Source organism: Carettochelys insculpta, chromosome 3 (genome assembly GCF_033958435.1).
Source record: "Carettochelys insculpta isolate YL-2023 chromosome 3, ASM3395843v1, whole genome shotgun sequence".
Classification (NCBI taxonomy): domain Eukaryota; kingdom Metazoa; phylum Chordata; order Testudines; family Carettochelyidae; genus Carettochelys; species Carettochelys insculpta.
The window spans coordinates 107985826-108008098 of NC_134139.1; the positions used below are offsets into that span (position 1 = coordinate 107985826).

General features: G+C 44.5%; 1 protein-coding gene across 2 annotated transcripts in view; it reads right to left on the reverse strand.

Moving 5' to 3' along the window:
* The window catches only part of ENPP3 (ectonucleotide pyrophosphatase/phosphodiesterase 3), a 103929-nt gene that overhangs the window by 72075 nt on the left and 9581 nt on the right, over positions 1–22273 (reverse strand). For both annotated transcript variants that reach the window (XM_074990557.1, XM_074990559.1), the window contains 4 exons: positions 18826–18904; positions 13859–13981; positions 7882–8007; positions 5213–5273 (listed from right to left, as the gene is read on the reverse strand). In XM_074990557.1, the coding sequence (XP_074846658.1) occupies positions 5213–5273; positions 7882–8007; positions 13859–13981; positions 18826–18904 (389 nt within the window). The remainder of the gene's footprint in view (positions 1–5212; positions 5274–7881; positions 8008–13858; positions 13982–18825; positions 18905–22273) is intronic.

The following is a 22273-nucleotide window of genomic DNA, read 5'->3' on the forward strand; positions in this document are numbered from 1 at the left end:
CCAGGGATCTGCGCACCTCTGTTGTGGGCGACACCACCCCGTGGACAGTGTGCAATGCCGGTTTGTAAACGCTCGCCAGCCAATGCTGCAGGCTTCGCATGTGCAACCTGGCATTTTGTACCACAAATGTCGCTGCCGCCATGTGGCCCAGCAGCTGTAAGCACGTTAAGACCGGCACCGTGGGGCTGTATGTGATGACTTGCACCAGCGAACTGATGGCGCTGAAGCGGGCGTCGGGTAGGTACACCCTAGCTGTGATAGAGTGTATGCGTGCCCCTATGAACTCTATATCTTGTGTGGGTTCGGTCTTTGACTTTGCAAGGTTGATGACTAAGCCCAGCGAAGAAAACTTGTCCACTGCGATGTGTATCATGCATGAGACCTCTGCCTTTGAGGTCCCTTTCAGCAGGCAGTCATCCAGATATGGGAAAAATAAACACCCCCTGTCTGTGCAGGTAGGCTGACACCACTGCCAGGGTTTTGGTAAAGACTGGGGGGCCGAGGAGAGGCTGAATGGAGAACCCTGTACTGGAAGCGCTCCTTGCCGACCGTGAAGCGGAGGAAGCATCTGTGTGCCGGGTGGATTGTTATATGAAAGTAAGCATCTTGTAAGTCGAGGGCTGCAACCCAGTCTCCATCGTCCAGTGCTGTGAGTATCAAGGCAACTGTGATCATCCGAAAAACGTTGCTTGCACAAGTAACGGCTGAGGCCCCGAAGATCTAAGATGGGCCTCCAGCCTCCTGTTTTCTTCACTGTTAGGAAGTAGCGTGAATAAAAACCTTCCCCTGGAATTATTCCGGCACTCTTTCCACCGCCCCTATGAACATAAGGTGATCCACCTTCAGCTTGAGCCTCGCCTCGTGGGCAGCACCCCTGAGGTGAGGCCTGGTGGGAGGCTTCGTCGGTGGAAGTGACTGGAAGGGGATCGTGTAACCCGTGGCTATGATCTCTAGCACCCATTTGTCTGTGGTGATCTTTTGCCATTGGGAGTGAAACGGTCTGAGGCGATGATGGAACATGAGATGAGTGTGGCATTGCTCGATGGTAGTGATAGTGCAGCCCCCGACATACCCGTCACACTTGTTGCCTTTGGGCCTGCCCCGAGGGCATACGGCTTTGTTGAGAATGTCGCCTAGGAGTTCTGTACTGTTGCTGCTGTTGATGGCGCCCTTGGCCGTAGCCCCGTTGATATTGAGCACGCTGTGGTTGTAAGCGTAGCGTCTTTGCTGAGGATAAAATTTTTTCCTCCTGTATGGGGGAGTATAAATGCCCAAGGTTCTAAGTGTAGCTCTCAAGTCCTTACTGGAGTGAGGGACCGAGTCGGTTGAGTCTGCAAACAGCTTTTGTGTATCAAAGGGAAGGTCCACGACCTTCGCCTGTAGGTCCCTAGGGATACCAGACGTCTGGAGCCAGCATTCTCTACGCATGACCACTGCTGTAGCTGTTGAACGTGCCGCCATGTCCGCCACGTCCAGGGCAATCTGGACTCCCATCTGCGATGCTGCGTAGCCCTCTTGAACAATCGCCTTTAACACCGGTTTCTTGTCTTCCGGAAGTGAATCCATGAGGGGAGTAAGTCTGGAGTAATTATCAAAATTATGTTTAGCTAGGTGTGCCGCATAATTTGCCATTCTCAATAGCAGGGCAGAAGAGGAATATACCTTCCTGCCAAACAGCTCTAGCTGCTTAGCATCTTTGTCCGATCTCCCCGATTTGTACTGAGAAGCCTTCGACCTCTGCTGGAACGATTCGACCACCAAGGAATTTGGTTGTGGGTGACTGAAGAGGAACTCCATGCTCTCTGCCGGGACGAAGTACTTCTTATCCGCTCTCTTGTTTGTAGGCGGGATAGAGGCCGGAGTCTGCCATCTGGTCGTGGCTGACTCCGTAATGGCTTCGTCCAGCGGAATAGCAGTTTTGGATGAAGCCGGGGGTCTCAAGTTTTTCAGGAGTTTGTGATGTTTCTCCTGCACCTCTGCTGTTTGAATGTCTTGCGTGAAAGCTACCCTTTTAAATAGCTCCTGAAATTGTTTAAGGTCATCCGGGGAGACATCCCCGGGGGCCATGGCCTCATCTGGAAAGGATGAGGAGGAACCACTGGGGTAAACCACCCTTGAGCCCTCAGGCTCCTGCGGTTGATGGTACACTTGCTCCCTGGAGGATTGTGAAGGAAAGTCTCGGGGTTCTAAAACTAACTCCCCTTGAGACAACTGTGTTTCCGTCCCCGATCGGGAGTGCCCACGGGGGTATTAAGTGGCCGGGGTGGGGGGCGGGGGAACCTGCCCCTGGATGTAGGCCTGCGGTGTCTGCATCCAGCATGATGAGGACGACCATAGCAGTATGGGCAAGGGTCCGGGGATGTAGACCTGGACCACCCACAGAGTGTGTACCCCCGATGTCTGGGAGAGCGAGACCTCCGCGACGACACAGATAGAGGTGAAACTGGCTTGTGAGAGTGCTCCAGGGGATCCACTCCCAGAAATGGTGAAGGTGGCCCAAGCCATGGTGACATTGGTTGGAGGAACGGAGAAGGAGGTTCTGGATAAGCCGGTGGAGACACAGGCCTTCGGTGCGGCATGTGTATCACCGGGGGAGGGCTTGGTGCTAAGAGCAGGGCATCCCTGTCCGGAGATGGGCTGCGGTGCCGGGTTTTTGATTTCGCCTGGCCCCTGCCCTGCGGGGCCGGCACCACCCCCTCCTGTGCCGGGGATCTCAGCCCCGCTGTCGGCGCCGCACTCGGCACAATCAGCTGCGGTGCCGCACGGTTAGCTTCCTCCGGCGCCTGCAGGCTCCGCACCTGGTGCCCCTGCACCGTTGGTGCCGCGGGGCCGGTGCCGCCGGGTCCAGCGCTTGCCTCGCTGACGCTCTGGGCGCCGTGCATGCCGGCTATTGTGTAACCAGAGGCTCAGCCTCTGCCACGTGCGCTGCCGCGCTGCTGCTTGCCTGAGTATGCGGCTGGGGGCTGTATGTGCCGCTCGTCCTGCTCACTGAAAACGCTGGCAAGGATCGAGCCAGGGAGAGTTTCCTCCGTTTTTGCACTGAGGGGGTCAGAGAAGCTGCCCTCCTCTTATGCAACCCAGAGGGCCCTTCTGGGTGAGGCTTCTCCGGCAAACAACAAATTACATGTGGAAAACCACTATTTAATCTGACTCTGGCCTTAGCCTGAGCGGATTCCATCTGCAGCCGATGACAGCTGAGAAGGAACTGGCAGGGACCGGATCGCGCACGGGGCCGGGGGAGCGCAGGGGAGCAGCGCGCGCCAGCACATGCGCGATCCAGGAGAAACTGCTGGAAGATTTCCGATCTGCGGCGCCGGGCGAGCCAACACCTATTGTGGAGCACCCACGGGGACCAGTCGAAGAAGAACCCCAGATTATACTTTAAAGACAACTTTTTAGGTGGTTTTCTACCTAGCTTTCCCTTCTATATCAGCAATATTGCATAATAGAAATGACTGAATATCTTCTTCATGATTTATGAAGGTGTTTATGTTTTTCCATCCCTTTCTTTACGGAAACATATAAACACTTTCAAAAATCATCAATAATTAAGCCACTTCCTTTGCCAACTGCTCTCAACTGACCATTTTCCCCAAAGCTACATCTAGTGAAAATTCCTGGCGATCGTAAGGAATGGCAATCGGAAATCAGAACACCTGTTGCTTTCTGCACAACTGCTGACAAAAAGAAATGACCACTAAGTGATTACTTTAAAGTAGCACAAAGAGAGATAATGATGATATGTGATGGACTATGAACAATTCAGCTAACAAAAAACACTAAGGCTTTTTTCTAAAAATTAAATGTACGTATCATTCCTGGTTATCAGAAACAACTGAACTTTTATGTGGATTTGATCTCTTGTATTCTATCATAAAGTATGGTGTGACAGATTGCAATAACATTTCTAAATACACTATAACCTTTTAATTAAAGCATATTCTCTTTGAGCAGAAAGCTGGCTGGGTCCAAAGTATTATAGATCTCTGCCTCCGTCATCATCCTCTGAATTCTAGGTACAGGATTCAAGGTCTTCCAGCAAAATCAATGAAATGCTCTGATACAAGACAGATTATCCACCCCCACAGTGTACTACATTATTTTATTTAGCAGAATTGGTATTACAGCAGCATTTAGGGACTCCAGTCATTGACAGGGCTCTTCTGTGCCGTGCACTATTCAAATACATAACAAAGACAGTATCTGTCCTGGAAAGCAGACATTCTGTCTAAAAAATGACGAATGAGAAGATGGATATAATAGACAAGGGGAACATAATGGACCTGTTATAAAATGATCAGCACCAGTGTATACACCTTTATATACTTTTCTCAATATATACAGAAATATACTTATATTCCATCCCTTTTCTATCAGCCACTTCTTTCTAGACAAAGAGCTTCTAATGTTAACTTATTAATAAGTACATGCTAGTGAGACAGTAGGAAAGTTAAGAAAAAAGGGGCTTACTGTTAAGTATGCCCCCTGAAACCTACTAAAACCTAAAATTTCTAAAAAATGAAAGAAAATGTTCTGTGCATAATATGTGCTGATGGCTTAGATGAAGGTATTATCAGCATGAATTTGGGATTGTGGATAACTCCTGACTTCCTCACTCATGAGTGTTGTGTGCACCCCATACTCTGGATATCACTGTCAAATCTGAGTTGTCAGTTTGTGTATATTTTATATATATGGCAATAAGTAACCACACTGTTGTGGGTATGTGTTTATACTTACATATACACCCACCCCTACACCCACCCACAGTAGTGCAGTTTCATAATAGCATTTGTTATGTGTAATTTTCTTGGCGGTTCTGAGGAGTGTGTGCATGTATGTGGGTGGGTGATGGGTATACACATGCACATCACAACATCAGAATCACCAAGATGCCCAAATATAATAAATGCTATTAAGTGCCTGAGCTGTCTCCCTTGTCCTGTGCTCTTCCAATTGCCTCTTGGTGTCATTCGTGTGTTGTCTACATTTTAAATGATGCACTCTCCAGGACAGGAACCAATTTTTTCAATTGCTATAAAACAACTAGTGCAATTTTAGGCCTTGTATAAATAAGAATTATTACTTCCCAAAATGAGTGTACTTTGTTATTGCTGATTGTTGTAACATTTTTTCTCTATCAGAACAATGTTTAAAAGAAAAATGCAAAAAAATGCTATTAACAGACTGAAAAGTGAACAAATCATCCTACCCTGGTGGGCACTGAGAACTGTTCAGTGATGGGCATGTTTCCGTCACCCAAGGTGTTTCACCTGCAAAGCAGAAAAGGTATCACTGTAGCTCTGAAGAAAAGTAAATATACAACATAAAGAGGTTTCTTTTCCACCCCCTGTGATTTTCTGAAACTCTGCTTAATATCCATAAACATGTATCATATGTTAATTGATTCACTAGAGTCTCTTTAGAAAAAGAAAAGGAGTAATGAGAGAGAGAAGAACAAAACAAAGAGGAAAGGAATCATAGAAAGAACTGATGGGGCAGAAAGGGAAGTGGATTTATATTTTATAGGTCTTCTCCCCACAGTAGAAAAGCCCTCCCACTAAGGCTTCTTAGACAGGCAGAAACAATAACCATTTTCACAGTGACTTTCTTAGTGAATTATTAAATTCAACAATTATACTTGTAAATAAAAAAAGAAAATTAAGTACAATCAGGAGAAGGTATGAGAACAGGTTCTGGCGTTATGATTATAACACTGAAATAGTTGTTTTGATTGCATTCCCACCTCACAATTTCAAATAAGTCTGTTCATAAATGGAGGGTGGAATAGAATCTATAAATCCTTTATGGTCCCTGACTTCGTATTAACAAAGTGCTATATGTTTTGCCTGTGGCCTTTTTGCATACAGAGCACCCCCACCTCCCAGCTGGAGACTGGTCCTTTGGGTTAGAGTACATGTTGGATTATTCCCACAGACAAACTAAAGCTTCCATAACAACATGCCATAGTGTTGTCATTAAAGTATTGTGTAACTCGGGCACCTATTTAGTCCATAGTTTGAAAAAGCAATAAACACTTAAATTCTCGGTGCATCTACACTAGGAACTAGCTGTGAAGTTAACTTCGAAGTTAGGAGAGTCTAGAGATTCTACGCATATTTTCCCTTACTTCGAAGTTAATTTCGAAGTTATAAGTAGGGAACTTTGAAGTACAGAGCACAGCTTTGATGTCCTTACTCTCTTCCTGGGAATGGAGTAATGCCCTACTTTGAAGTTTAACTTCAAAGCAGGGTGTGTGTAGACACTCAACTTCAAAGTCTATTACTTTGAAGTTGTACTTCAAAGTAAGCAACTTCAAAGTTACTTTTGTAGTGTAGACTTGGCCTCTGAGAGCCAAACTTCCCTAACTATTATTAGTTTTGGGAATCCAAGCAACAATCTGGGTCCTCCTTTAATGTTTGAACCCAATATATTTCAGTTGAATGCAAATCTCAGCTATGAACATCCTGATGAAAATCTCAAATCCAACAGCCATAAATTTTACGTTGTGGGGTGGAGAGCTTTGAAACCAGAATAAAAAATCTGGCTTGGATCCATCTCTAGTCAAAGAATTCAATCTTTTTTACACAATTAAAATCAGATTTTATATTGCCATTAAATATTGCCATTAAATATATTGCCATTTCTTTTTCCATCCAAGTACTCTAGACTGCTGGAGATATAAGGGAGGGAGAGGCTTTTAACTGAAATACTAGAGTAGCGTCATTGAGTATTTTCTGTTTCCTGTGCCTCAGAGTGTCCAGGTGGCAATGGAATTAATGACACTGCTGTAAAGGTCCATGGTACTTATGGGGCAGAATGCCAAACACACATATTGTATATGTGTGTAGGAATGGGATTATGATTTCACTTTCCAGTAGCTAACCCACAAAGAAATTATCAGAACTACTACCATTGTTTGCAAAATAAGGTCTTCTTTGGGACAAGTAGTAGAGCAGGGTACAGTTATAGCGGTGGCGGGAGAAGAAGGGGCAGGAAGCCATGGCCCCATCACTTTTTAAAGCTTAGCTCTCCCACTTTATATTTACATGTGGGTGAGCAACTTGGAGGAGGGATGGAGAGGGCAGAAAGGATTGAATGGAGGTGAGTAGAGCAAGGGTGGGACTACAGGAAAAGGACAGAGCAGGGGACAGGGCCATTATTCAAGTGCCAGTGGCTGCCCCACTTCTAGGGAGTTTCTGGTATTCCTTCACAGAGGCCTAGATTTTCAGAAATAAAAGGCCAAGGGTTCTGTCTCCACATCTCAGGTGCATGTGTGATTTACCCTGTAATTCTGTCTGCTATCTTCGGGTCATGGACTCATCTTACACTCCCTGAAGGAACAGTGTTTGGGTCTATAGACATAAATAGTACTAAAATTAATTTTAAAATGTGCTTATAAAGAACTTATGAAAAAGTTACTGATACATTAGGAATGGTTGTGACATGTTTTATTGATTGACACAGTTCAAGGAAGAGTTTGTGCCTTCTTCCATTTTGGGAAAGCACATTTTGGGTGCAACTACCATAATATCTGTCATATTTCTTAGAATTTCATTTTACATATACCATATTCCTTTCCAGCAATCACCTTCCTTCTTCCAAACCTAAATATCAGATGTTTCACCACAAAACAGCCATTCCCAAAGTGTCTCACATACTCAGAACACCATTACAGCTTCAAGAAACCTAAACTTGCCCCAATAAAAGCGGTAGGTCTCTTTAGTTAGGCACATGAAGGATTTTATCAGAGTTGCTAATAATTATGCAGCCGATTGTGTTTATTGTATATGTACTTAATGTATATTTACTTGGGTAGCTCCCTTTAAATAGCTCTATAATACATCAATTAACACTTTTAAATATTAATTTTCATTTTACCTTGGCAAACACTTTTGTAGTCTACACAGCAATCTTTTTTCTCTAAGCAGTCTCCAGAACAAGAACAGTGGCTTCCAGTTATCCGTGTCTCACCACAACGGAAATTGGTGCATTTCCATATCTGAGCTGAAAAATTATTAATTTGTTGTTGAGATAAAATTCATCCCTGCAGTCATACCCTACATACTATTGTAAAAATCTTTGTACAAATTATGCCATGTGAGGTACCATTTGAAAACTCAGAATTTGATGGTCAGTGTTCTCTTGGTAAAGTATTTGTGGTAACATTGTAGGTGAAATTATAATATTCCCTTCTATGGTGTTCTTAACACAGTCCAGACCCCACAGAGCTGCCCAAACAGAAAGTGGCAAAGAGGTCTGTCATAAACAAAGGAATGTGTCATTTGCTTAATTTTCATTTCGGCAGCAAACAGTAATGTGGGAAGGGGAGACAAAGGAAGTTGAAACAGGTGAAAAAATCAGCTGGGGACATCCTTCACATAGACATTTTGTTCCTTGGTTCTCAGACAGAAATGTTTCTCAAGACGGTGACTGAACCTATAAAAAACAGGTTACAAGCATCCCAAACCTCCCTGTTCTTTCCCTTCCTGCTCATTGTATTCATTGCACCTGAAGAAGCAATGGAATCAGTCTTTGGAAGCTCTAAGTGGGATCCTCACTAAACAGTTTGGTCCATAAAACTGGTGAAAAACTGATTAACTCTAATATAGCTTGTTAACATTTAGGAACTGGAAGGGTTTTCTTTTATTTTTCTTGTAGCAATTTCTGACTTTTATCCCTTTTACTTATACTCATTTAAAATCTCTGTCATTTATAAATTAGGTTTACTGTATTATCTAACCCAGAATATTCTCGCTGAAGTGCCTGGATAAATTCTATTTGGGTCAAAAAGGTGTGTGCATTTTCCCTTCACTGAATAACGTTAATAGCTTAGCATACTTATACCATTCGAAAGAAGGCTGGACAGTGTACACCATGTATTTCTCATTGGAAAATCTGCAACTGGGGTTGTGGTAGAGTCATCTTTCAAGACAACCATGGCTGGTAAGAGCCAAGGTGTGGCTGGCTGGCTGCAGCACACATGCGAACAAAGCTGGAAGTGACTTTCATGCTGGAGGCTGTCTGTGATCAGTCTAGGGTGGAGGATTCAGCAGCAGGGCCCGGTAAAGGGCAACCCAGGTTACAAGACATGGATAACACAGCTGCTCATTACCTTGGATTGTACCGTGGTATGTCACAATTGCGTTTTCACATGAAGAAAAATATCACAACTCAGTTCAGAGCACTGAATGTGTACATCTGTGGTGAAATTAGCATGATTGACAAGGCCATGACATCAAGCCCACTGAGTCTTTCCATTCATTTTAATAAGTGTTGGATCAGGTCCTGGTTTAGGAGAGCACTGAATAATCAACAATTGTTGAGTGACTTCCACATAAGACAATAATGCTGGCTTTCCTCCCCTAGCAGCTACTGAGAGCAAATAAAGCTGTTTAGGTGAGTATTTTTAAGCATAAAGTGAAAGTCAGTTTCTCATATATGAATGAAATATATGCAGAATCTGAAGGAATGTGTGCCTTACAGCTGGCTCATAGTGGAGAGACATCCTGGGCAGGTATATGTAAATACAGTTTGCTCCTGCTTTGCTTAGATGTGTTAGATATTCAGCAAATGGAGTGGTATTTTGATCATTGCAATCAACATTAATTGTGACCCAACACCAGCTAAGTTTGTAATAAATGCAGAGATAGCTCAAATGTGGTTACGAATGTTTGTAATTTTGTAGGAATTCAGATAAGTAGGACTGTGCTAAGTTGTTCCGAAAGAAAGGACTCACAGTTAGAAGAAAGAATCTTGCTAAGCAGAGGCTCAACTTTCAGAGCTCTGTGAGCGAGGGGCATGACAGCAGGTTACTCTGGACAGGAGGCTACATATCTTCCCCTGTCTTGAGTGGTTTCCCCAACTATTCAAAGGATAGGGCTAAATAGGCAAATCAAGATATATTCTTATGTTAATTGTCTTGGAGCTGTGTTTCTTCTATCCTGCTTGCTAAGGGCTGGTCTACATTAGAACGAAAATTCAACCTAAGTTATGCAACTCCAGCTATGAGAATTGTGTAGATGGAATCAACCTGCCCTGGGTCAAATTTCTGGCATAGGCCCACTACAGGAGGTCAACTGGGATGCCCTTGAAGTTCATGAGGAGCACCATGGTTGACAGGCACACCCTGAGGGCTTGATTTAGTACATTTTTACTAGGCATGCTAAATCAAACCTGGGAAGATAGACCATGGCAGAAATGAACTTCCATTTAGTGTAAACAAACCCTAAGGCTTTGTCTAAATTGCTGAGAATTGTTTCAGTTCTGTCAGGAGAGACTTTCCCAACATTTGGCCCATCCACATAGGGCCAAATGTTGGTAAAAAAAACCCTGTGCTGAGACATCCCTTCTTTCTTGTGGAATGAGGATGACCAGGATGTCGGCAGAGGGCTCTCAGAGCAGCAGACTTCTGTCAGGAGACCTCTGGGCTTCTGACAGAAGCCTGAAATTTAGGCATAGCCTAAGAGCTGAAATCACTTGATAATGATGGCAGAAGTCACAGCCAAGAAGAGGATGGCAGCAGATGGTGACTGACAGCCAGCAGGTGGGAAGTGGAGAGATGCTATGAGCAACCAGAAGAGTGGTGGCAGCACGAAGAGCAGCCAGCTGGGCTGCAATGGAGAGGCAAAATATGCAGCCAGCAAGACTGTGGCAAAGAGGTGAGACGAATGGCCATTACAGTGGTGGCAGAGAGCAATGAGCAGGTGGATGGCAAGTGACCAGGAGAGTCAGCAAGAGATGATGTTAATACCTCCCCTTTTAATGATGGAAGATGAGCTGTATGGATGCACCTCTGAACTGTGAGTCTGCTCTAACCAAGGACAGTAACTGTGAGTGGATTGCAGAGAAGGACTGGGCATGTGAAGGAGACATTTAGATTGCTGGACTTAAGGACCTGAGAGGAAAAGGACATTGTCCAACCTACTTGGGGTGGAACTTTCACCTCTGTTTTTTGTTTATGAACTCCTTTTGTCATGTTTTCCCAAATTAAAGACAAGTTATTTCCCTTTCTTTTATTAAGTTTCTTTTCTATGCTCAGATGCTGTGCTTGCAAGTGGGGAAGTATTGACTCTCAGAGGCATCCAGGGGTAGTGTGTGAATTTCTCAGGTTATTGGGTAGCAGTTCGAGAAAGTTCGGTGTTGGATGGGTGGAGAGGAACCCTTACATACTGGACATGGATGCTGCTGGCTCTACCTTACAGAAGGATTATATCTTCCATTCCCGCTCCCACTGGAGTAACTGGCAAAACACCTAACTGACACTAATTGTAGAAAATTTGAATCAGTAATCTCTGAGGGAAGAGAAAGATCAGCAAAGAGGAAGCCTTGCACAGTTCCTAGAAGATGCCAAACAGACCAAAGAATGAAGGAAATCATACATGTTACAGAACAGGAGTGAGAGAGATAAGAACAAGAGAGAAGGTTTCTAAGAAGCTGTCAAGAGAACGGTTAGGCTGTGGCCACACTAGCCCCTCCTTTTGGTAATAAGCCACTTCAGCAGATACTAATGAGGTGCTGCTATGAATGTGGGAAATGGGAGTAACGGGCTTTCAAAATCGGGGTCATTTCGAAAGGCCCCCAGCTACCCGGATTGTGTGTATTTTGAAACCGGCACTTTTGAAGCATGCGTGGCAGCCTTTATGCTAATGAGGTGCTGCATAGTCATAGCAGTGCCTCATTAGCATCTGTTGAAATGGCTCATTATTACAGCCCCTCTGAAAGGAGGGGCTAGTGTGGCCACAGCCTCACAGTGAATGGACAGGGATAGGGACCTGCAGTGGATGGGATACAGACACACTGGATGTGATACAGAAGCAGGCGAATCTTCTAGAGAACTTGGTAGACCACTGATCCAACTCATCCCACAAACAGCGCCATTGTGTTGTGAACACTGCTGAGAACACAGGGTACTGTGGGCATCCTTTAATCCCCCCAGTTACAAGTCGGGGGGGGGGGTAGTTCTTCTGTCATTCCATGCCCAAGGACAAGGAGAACAGCTATGGTCCTATCTAAGGTATCCATAGCCTTTTTGGACTAACACGGGTGATTATGAGAGAGCTTGTCATTTGTAATATAGTTTGCGTATCTTGATGTTGGCCTAGTGTGTTTGGGTGTGAATCAATAAACATTATTCACTGAACATATATACTTGATTTAAAAGTTTACTGAAGTAATAGAAAAAATCTATATATTTCAGTGAAGATATTAATCCCCAATTTAGATTTCATTTCCATGTGACATTCAATTACAAGAAGCACCTTAACAACATGCATTCAGCACACATACGGCAGCTGCAGAATGTATCACATGCCATAACAAGTCTCTAAAATACAAACAATGGCTCTGTATTTCTGGCAGAATATGTTAGCACTTTTATCATTTCCCATCACTCTCTGTAGTGAGGTGCTGTGGCCTCCCCCAGACTCAGAGGCGGAGAAGGCTGCCCCAAAGCCCTGGTAGGCGGGCCCTGAGCCAGAACAGAGGTGCCCCGTCCCTCAGAGGGTGGTGCCTAGAGCCAGAAGAGCCGGGGTGGGGTTCGTGGCCCATTAAAGGCTGGGCTGCCAAGCAGGGAGGAGGCTGCTGACCAGGCTCCTGGGCGCCTGGGGCGGGGGACCCACCGCTGCCCAGCCTGTCGGCAAGAGTTACCCCCCAGCTGCCCAGACCAGCCTGCACAGCCACAGATAAGGATGCCCTTGAGCTACTACCCAGACTTCCCAGATCTACTGGGGTCCTCGTGTCAGTGGAGGGCCCCCTCCCCCGACACACAGCCAGGACCAGAAAGACTGACCAGGGCTAGTTACCGGGGGGCCCCAGAAGCACAAGATCCCGGAGGTCTGCTGGACACCCGCAGCACAGAGGCCCCCAACTGCCTGGGGCCCACAGTTCTACCACCGCCGGACTACCCCAATGACATTGAGATGTCCAACTGGCCGGACCTACCAAGGGCAGACTACTTGGACGAGACCTATCAGCCAGGACGGGCCGACCAGGACCCCACACCAATGGAGGCAGAGGTAGGAAGTGGCCCGGGGAACACTCCCCCTGAGCCAATGGCGGTGTGTTGCGGTCTGGATCACCACTGCCAAGCTCAGGTGTGAGCGATCCGTAGGGCCCTGGGCGGGGTCACAGTGGAGTGGGAGGGCCTGTGATCCCCATCCCCCTCCCTGGCAGGATTACCCGTCACCTCGCTAAAGCCACCCCATTTAGGGGAAGGCAATGTGACTACTGCCCTGCCCTGAACTGAGAGCTGGGCTCCCCAAACCGTTCAATTTACCTGTAGCTCCACCCTGAGCCAAGCGCTGAGCTTCCAAAACTGTTTGTGGAACTGCTGCCCTGCCCCAAATTGAGGCTGGGCCTTCGAGCCATGGGTTGACGGCTGCCCCGCCCTGAACTGAGGGCTGGGCTTCCCAAACTGTGCACTTACCTGCAGCCCCGCCCTGAAGCAAGGGCTGGGCGTCCAAAACTGCTTGTGGAACTACTGCCCTGCTCCAAGCTGAGGGCCGGGGCCTGTAAGCCACTGTTTGGCCGCCGCCTGGCCCTGGGCTGAGGGCTGGGCTTCCCAAAACAGCTTGTGTGACTGCTGCCCCGCCCTGAGCAAAGGGCGGGCCTCTAACTGTTTGTTTGGCTGATGGCTGCCCTGCCCTGGGCTGCTGGCAGGGCTCTTCAGCTGCTGGCCAACCACCAGCAGGCCCTTAAAGGGGACAAAGTCCTGGGCCAGCTAGACCCAGAGGGCAAGCTGTGTAGGCCCGCGCCACCCAGAGTGGGCACTGCCATAGGCCGGGGCGTTACACTACCCCTCAAGAAAAAAATAATCAAAAAGACAAAGCTTAGAAATCTTACTTTTGAGGGAACATACCTGGTTCCAGGCAGGTAGTCTCATAATCCCAGCAGCAGTTTTTACGCTCTTTACAGCCATCATCACACTGGCAGCCCTGCTCCTTTTTATTAAATGGCTCATTACATCTGTGTCTGCAGCTGACTGTAAAGAGAACAGAAGACATGTTTAGCACTAAAAGTATTCCACTCCTTAAAAGTACAACAAGGAAATGGAACATGGCCATGACCCTAAAGTCAGAATGTTCTGATCTGAGTAACTGCCAAAAACCACTCCCGAACTGACCTTGGAAACTCAAAACTGAAAGCAAAAAATATTTCAAACTATGAATTTTAAAATTATATAAAAAGACACAGTAATATATGTTCACAAAGAACCTTGCACCAAAACATCTGTCTTGAATCCTCTCCCGTCTAAAGGTCCTTGAGGATTTTGGCTTCAATCCTCTGAATGCACTTAACATCCTGCATTTCTCCCAAAGCCTGGGTAAAGAGGTAGTCCTTCCAACATGTCATTCAGTACAACAAATGCTGGTACTTTGGTCCAAAGGAAGAGAAGGTTCCTGTAGCAATACATTGTAATATTTTAAAACTTACAGCCAAGACATCCTGTGCACAATCAAGGAGAATCCTGCCCACCTCTTGGAGTCGGGTTATATAAATAGGAAAAGCAAGCTGAGCAGATGAGAGGGACGAGAAGCAATGCTTGCTACCATAAACTGCAGGCCCCATTTCACACCCCAACCCCACAAAGGGATCAGGATGCTAGCATGACCTAGGCTTTAGAGAGTTTGTTTTCTGACTAAGTTTAATTCCTCTGATTTCAGGCTCTGAGGCAAAGCCTTACAAACTTTATCAAACTTCTCCCCTGACTTGATACCTAAGGTTAAATCTACACTAGAGAGTTGTGTCGACAAAACTGGTGTTTTGTCAGCAAAACTCATGGAGCATCCACATTTTAAATGCATTGTAGACAGTAAATTGAAATAATGTGGCACTTTAGTCAGCAGCATTCTGCCATTTCCCCAGGAGGCAGAATGTCTTTCTTGACAGAATCTTTCTACAGAAAGCCAGTGTGGACACTCCGGGGGTCTCTGTCAACAAACATAGCTTCCGGGACACTGGGCAGCCCTGTCTGCTGTGCTTCCAGTTGGCTGCTCTGTCAAGAGAGCAGTCAGGCAGTCTGGCTGTGCTCTGTCGACAGAGCAATCTGCTTTCATGTGTGTCCGCAACCCGTCGACAGACTTTTTGACAGAGGAGATCTTCCAGGAGCAATTTCTGTCAACAGATCGCTGTAGCGTAGATGTAGCCTAAGAAAAAGAGGAAAGGCTTGCCTGTCAGCTAGAACAATAAGGCTAAGGCTACACTATGGTTTTTATTCTGGGATACAAATGTAAAGCTCTTCAGTACATTTGTATCACAGAATAAAAACCATGCAGCCAAATACCACACTAGAAATAGCAGGGGTATTTTAAGTGCGGTATTTTGTTCCCGGTAACTCTCATCATATAAAGGTTAGCAGAAAGTTCGAAATAGCTCTTTATTTAGACCCCTGGTGACTGAACCGGTTTTGAAACAAGGTAGCTCAAAATAACTTTTGCAATTTGCACACCACAAATCATGTAAGTTATTTTGAACTCGGGCTACAGTATATCCCTAGCCTAAGAGAATTAGGAACTCTACGGGCTGGATCACTTTGGAGGCCTTCTTAAAGGGGAATCTTTTTAAGCAGTTTGACCTTCCTCTTTCTCAGATCCAACACAGTTCTAAAGTTAAGTTTAGAGGTCTGAGTCCCTCCAATCAACACAGCTATGGCAATAACATATAAGGAGATAGTTCTCTCACTTAGCAAAGCCCCAAGAGCATTTAGGGCTTAATAAGCCAAATCCACGTTCATCTGAAACTGAAAAGGTAGCTAATAAAATCTATGAACCTACAAATGTATTGCAGCTACAGATTAGACAACTTGTGCTTCAAACTACCATACTTGTGCCAGCAATTAACTAGGTGTACAGGCAAATACCCAGATTTACAATTCCACTGCATTTGCAAAAGTGCAGGTGCACATTTTGCACGCATACACTTCCTTATTCTCCATCATTAACAATTTGTCAGGTTGTTTCTAGCTGAGTCCTAGTCTGGTACAAGAGAGTATGGGTTGCTGCTGATTTTAATGAATGCATTTATATGCACCCAACATGAACAGGTAAACCTAGCTTGTTCTCCTAAACCGTTTTGCTAGTCTTTAAAGTGCTACTTGACTGCTTTTTTTTTTGAATAATACATTGAATGCTTGAATCTGTCCTGGAGATTTTCAGCCATCCTAAGTCACAAAGAAGATTGTAATGGACTCACCTGAATGGAAGTGATTTTGCATTTAACTTGCAGAATCTAAAGATATGTCCATCTACACTGCTCAGTTAATCTGGTTTTATCTTGGTTTTAACCCAGACCCCCTATCATCCATACAGAAAAAATCTTTGACCCAGATTTGGAAGTTCTTTAAGTCCAGCTTGTTACCCCATCTAAGGGATGTGGTTTAAGCTGTGTCTACACGTGCATGCTACTTCGAAGTAGCGGCACTAACTTCGAAATAGCGCCCGTCGTGGCTACACACGTCGGGCGCTATTTCAAAGTTAACTTCGACGTTAGGCGGCGAGACGTCGAAGTCGCTAACCTCATGAGGGGATTGGAATAGCGCCCTACTTCGACGTTCAACGTCGAAGTAGGGACCGTGTAGACGATCCGCGTCCCGCAACGTCGAAATTGTGGGGTCCTCCATGGCAGCCATCAGCTGGGGGGTTGAGAGACGCTGTCTCTCCAGCCCGTGCGGGGCTCTATGGTCACCGTGTGCAGCAGCCCTTAGCCCAGGGCTTCTGGCTGCTGCTCCTGCAGCAGGGGATTCATGCTGCATGCACAGGGTCTGCAACTCGTTGTCGGCTCTGTGGATCTTGTGGTGTTTAGTGCAAGTGTGTCTGGGAGGGGCCCTTTAAGGGAGTAGCTGGCTGTTGAGTCCGCCGTGTGACCCTGTCTGCAGCTGTGCCTGGCACCCTTATTTCGATGTGTGCTACTGTGGCGTGTAGACGTTCCCTCGCTGCGCCTATTTCGATGTGGTGCTGCGCAACGTCGATGTTGAACATCGACGTTGCCAGCCCTGGAGGACGTGTAGACGTTATTCATCGAAATAGCCTATTTCGATGTCGCCACATCAAAATAGGCTACTTCGATGTAGGCTTCACATGCAGACGTAGCCTTAGAGTCCAGGTTACACTCTAACTTGGGCTGGCACCAATCCACTGTGCAATGAGATGCCAGCAAAAATCACCTGAATGTTAACAGTCCTCCATTGGCCTTCCCACAGTTCTGGAAGTACAAACAAGATCTCCCACATTTGACTGGGAGTTTCTCACCCTAGAGCTTCTCACAACAAAGAAACATGGCATAAGCCCTCAGATACGTGCAGATGAGTTAGGACACAGTAATGCAAATATGGCTCTGCAGTGGAGGTGCTCACACCCAAGCTAGACTAACCCATATTTCAGTCACCCAGGCTAACTGTGAAGTACAGATATAGCCCAAACCAAGAGCAGTATAATCCTTTTTGTTTTTCTACTTGAAATGCATGTTTTCATACTCCTAACAATGTTAAATTCCTTTTTTATTATTTGTTCAGAACACATAAAATAGAAAAATAGAATATTCAGGTGCAGAGGTCCAATTATATTTTTAGAAAGCTTGAGACCTTGCAGAATTATTATGGGAGCTGTCATGATATATGCTTTGAATACTTAAGTTTATCCAATAAGAGCAAAGCTGCAACAACTCGCTATTGTATTAGTACTTCGTATTTCGTAAGCTAGGTCAGCCATAAGGAAAGCAGCAAGAGCAAATGGGTTGATTCACAATTACCATGCAACCTTCAGTCAAATCCATGAGGGCAAAGATACTATAAAAGCTAGCATTCGGCTCTGCTAACATTTTACACCATGTTGCACTAATTTTGTACTGACATAATTGCTTCCACAGGGTGAAAAACACTTCTAAGTGCCAGTGAACACTATATGGCAAGTTGACAATACACTGTAATATTTGGTTAAGAGTCAATGAACAGTAATTACAGTATATGACTGTAGTAATAAAGACCAATGCCAGGTGGCAGAAGAAAGAAACAACCAAGAAAAGTGGGTAAGAGTGGGTAAGAGTGGGTAAGAGTAGGGAAACAAGTTTAATATATTAGTATAGGGATGTTAGGCATGAGGAAAAAACATTGGATCATCATTCTGTGGCTGCACAGACAAACTTTATTTTAAATGAAGCTATCTAGTAGGTGATATTGCATTGACAAGTGGGGCATCAGGCATTTGAACTACATCTTTGATGAGATGCTGAAGCAATTCAAGTGAATACAGATTAATATCAAACCGATCAAAAATGAAGTGTTTCAGTTTGATTCAACAGACTAAATTGTTTCTATTTGGGATCACCCAACCTGAAGTCAAATATTTTGTTTTATTTTTTCTGACAAAATTTTAAAAATCAAAATTTGCCAACCATTTTGTAGAAACTGCATGTTGACAAGAAGTCCCAGCCAGTTCTAACATTAACTATTTCAATTATACTGAATTAAACTGCCAAGAAAGGCACAAAGAGCATCGTGTATAAAGTCCGTCACTTTGCAATAATAATTTGTAATGGTATATTACCTTAGGCCATCTTATTTTATCAACATTATTTAATTCAGCTGCCTCATTCTTGTGAGGAAGGTATTTATCACCTCCATTTCACAGATGAGGAACTGAGACACAGCCAATTTTTTAAAACTCTTCACCAATTTTGGGGACCTCCTTTTTACGTTGCTTAGCTGGGAAACAACAGGTGGGTGGAACATCCACAGTTCATGTTTAGTGAAATAAGAAGTCACCCTCTATTTAAATGCTTTGGTGGATGGTGAACTAAATTAATATAGTACTGAAAATATTGTAAATTTACCTTGCACTTGGTCTTCATGTTTTAGTCCTAGTCCCAAACCTAGTCCAAGGGATACAACCACCAAAGAAACTAGAAGAACCTGTCACAGAAAATTCATATACTGTGAAACATTTCATTTGCAAAGGACACAAAAACTGGGTGACAGATAAATAATAAACACTACAGGTCACTAAATGAAAGCAATCTGGATTGCAGGGTAAACAAGCAACTAATATGCACTTCAATATGGCTAAATGTAAATATTGTAGACCTTAGAGCCTTTTGTGCTACTCAACAGTAACACAAGGAATCTACACGCCTGTACCCAGTGTAAATACTGGCTTAAGCAGGAACAAAGACTTGAGGACATTCTTACAGGTTGGGGGTATGCTGGGAAGCAGTAACTCTGAAAAGGATGGCAACGGAGAGAAAGCCCTGCTAGTTTATATACTATCAAAACAAAAAAGCAGTCAAGTAGCGCTTTAAAGACTAACAAAATAATTTATTAGGTGATGAGCTTTCGTGAGACAGACCCGCTTCTTCAGACCATAGGCATACCAGAACAGACTCAAAATTTAAGGCACAGAGAACCAAAAACAGTAATCAAGGTGGACGAATCTGAAAAAAAAATTATCAAGGTGAGCAAATCAGAGAGTAGAGGGGTGAGGCAGGGAGGTCAAGAATTAGATTAAGTCAAGTATGCAAAAGAGCCCCTATAATGTCCCAGAAAATTCGCATCCCGGTTCAAACCACGTGTTAATGTGCCGAATTTGAATATAGAAGAGAGTTCAGCAGCCAGACAACTCTCCAAGACCACATTTTACAGACCTCTCTCCGCTGATCCCACTTTGGAATTCCAAAGAAAATTGCAACAACTACTTAAGGAACTCCCTGCTGCTACTCGGGACCTCATTCACTCAGACACACCATCTGAAACCCAGTCTGGATTATTCTATTTACTTCCCAAAATCCACAAACCTGGAAACACTGGACACCCTATTATTTCAGGTATTGGCACCCTTACCACCGGACTTCCAGTTACATGGACTCTCTCCTCAAACCCTACACCACCAACACTCCCAGCTATCTCCAAGATACCACTGACTTCCTGAGGAAATTACAAAACATCAGAAAAGTTCCTGACCACGCCATCCTTCCACAATGGATGTAGAGGCTCTGTACGCTAATATTGCACATGAAGATGGATTACAAGCAATCAGAAATACCATCCCCGATGTCATCAGAGCCAATCTGGTGTCTGACCTCTGTAACTTTGTTCTCACCCACAATTATTTCCGATTTGGGGACAATTTATACCTCCAGATTAGTGCAACTCCTATGGGCACCCACATGGCCCCACAATATGCTAATATATTTATGGCTGACCTGGAACAACGATTCCTCAGCTCTAGTCCCCTATTATCCCTCCTCTACTTAAGGTACATTGATGACATCTTTATGATTTGGACCCATGGTACAGAGACTATAGAAGAATTCCACAGAGATTTTAACAATCTGCACCTCACCATCAACGTATGCCTCGATTACTCCACATGAGAGAGACATTTCCTGGACACTGCAGTGCAAATCAAGGATGGCCTGATCAGTACCACGCTGTACCGGAAACCCACGGATCACTATACTTACCTACACACTTCTAGCTTCCATCCTATACACATAACTAGATCCATTGTTTACAGTCAAGCCTTTAGGTACAATCGCATTTGCTTTGATCCTATCGACAGAGACCAAAAACTACAAGATCTTTACCAAACATTCATAAACCTGAATTACCCATCAGGAAAAATGAAAAAACAAATCGACAGGGCCAGACAAATACCCAGAGACCAGCTACTCCAAGATAGGCCCAAAGAAGCCAAGAACAGAACACCACTGGTCATTACCTACAGCCCCCAACTCAAACCACTGCAACGAATTATTAAAGACCTGCAAGCTATCCTTAATCAGGATGCCACACTCCAGAAGGCCCTAGGTGACAGGCCTGTTCTCTCCTACAGACAACCTCCCAAACTTATGAGGATTCTCACCAACAGCCACAATCTACACCACAGGAACACCAGTCCTGGAACTTTTCCTTGCAGCAAAGCCTGCTGCTAGCTTTGTCCACATATCTTTTCTGGAGATACCATCACTGGACCTAACCAGGTTATTCACAGAATCAGGGGCACATTCTCATGTTCCTCAACTAACATCATATACACCATCATGTGCCAAAAATGCTCAGATGCTTTGTATATTGGACAGACTTCAAACTCTCTTAGAGAAAGAGTTAATGGGCACAAAACAGACATAAAAACACTCCTGATCCACAAACCTGTTAGCTGGCATTTTAATGGAGTGGGCCATTCTGTTAATGACTTAAGAGCTTGCGTGTTACTGAAGAGGAATTTTCACAACACTCTTCAAAGAGAGGCTGCTGAACTCTCTTTTATATTCAAATTCGACACATTAGCACTTGGTTTGAATCAAGATTGGAATGTTCTGGATCACTATGGGGCTTGTTTGCATACTTGGCTTAATCTAATTCTTGACTCCCCACCCCCACTTCTGCCACTCTACTCTCTGATTTGCTCACCTTGATATTTTTTTTTCTGATTTGTCCACCTTGATTACTGTTTTTTGGTTCTCTGTGCCTTAAATATTGAGTCTGTTCTGGCATGGCTATGGTGTGAAGAAGTGGGTCTGTCCCATGAAAGCTCACCTAATAAATTATTTTGTTAGTCTTTAAAGTGCTACTTGACTGCTTTTTTGTTCTGAAAAGGATGAGGGAGTTGTGTGGTAGATAATCAGCTAAATATGAGTTCATAGTGCAATACTGTGACCAAGGGAGCTAATGCAATCTTGGGTTCCATAAACATGGAACTCTCAAGCAGGAGTAGAGAGGTCATTATACTTATATAATTGTCACTGGGATATTGTGTCCACAAACATTTTTTCTCTTTAACCTGTGAGTAATCTCATGAGGTAAAATGGGATGTATTTCTGTGCAGAGAAAAGGGGAGGAACTGGCAAAACTGTTAATTTGCTTTCCACTTAAAACAAAACAGCTTCCTCATAGCCAAGGAGAGGTGCCGCACTTGATCAAATATTTATACTAAGCATATTTGCCTTAAAGGGATTATACTTTGATCTTAAGAAGTACAGCATATATTGACAATGGAATATGCAGTTCACCTTGTGTAATTTGAAACAGATGCACTTTAGTCATGTCTCTTGGCATAGTCAAAAGATTTAAAATCTTGATCAAATAAAATCACTATTTTTTTCAATACCAAAATATTTTTCCTACTCATCATCTCTAAAACTCAAGTCCCTGCCCCACTCCTTCCCTGAAATAACTGGGTGGGGAGGCAGGGAAGATAGACATCAAAGGCTCTTAGGAACCAAGGATGGAAGTAAATTCCAGAGTCTAAATGACCTTACTTAAAAAGCCTTGCTAGCACTCCCC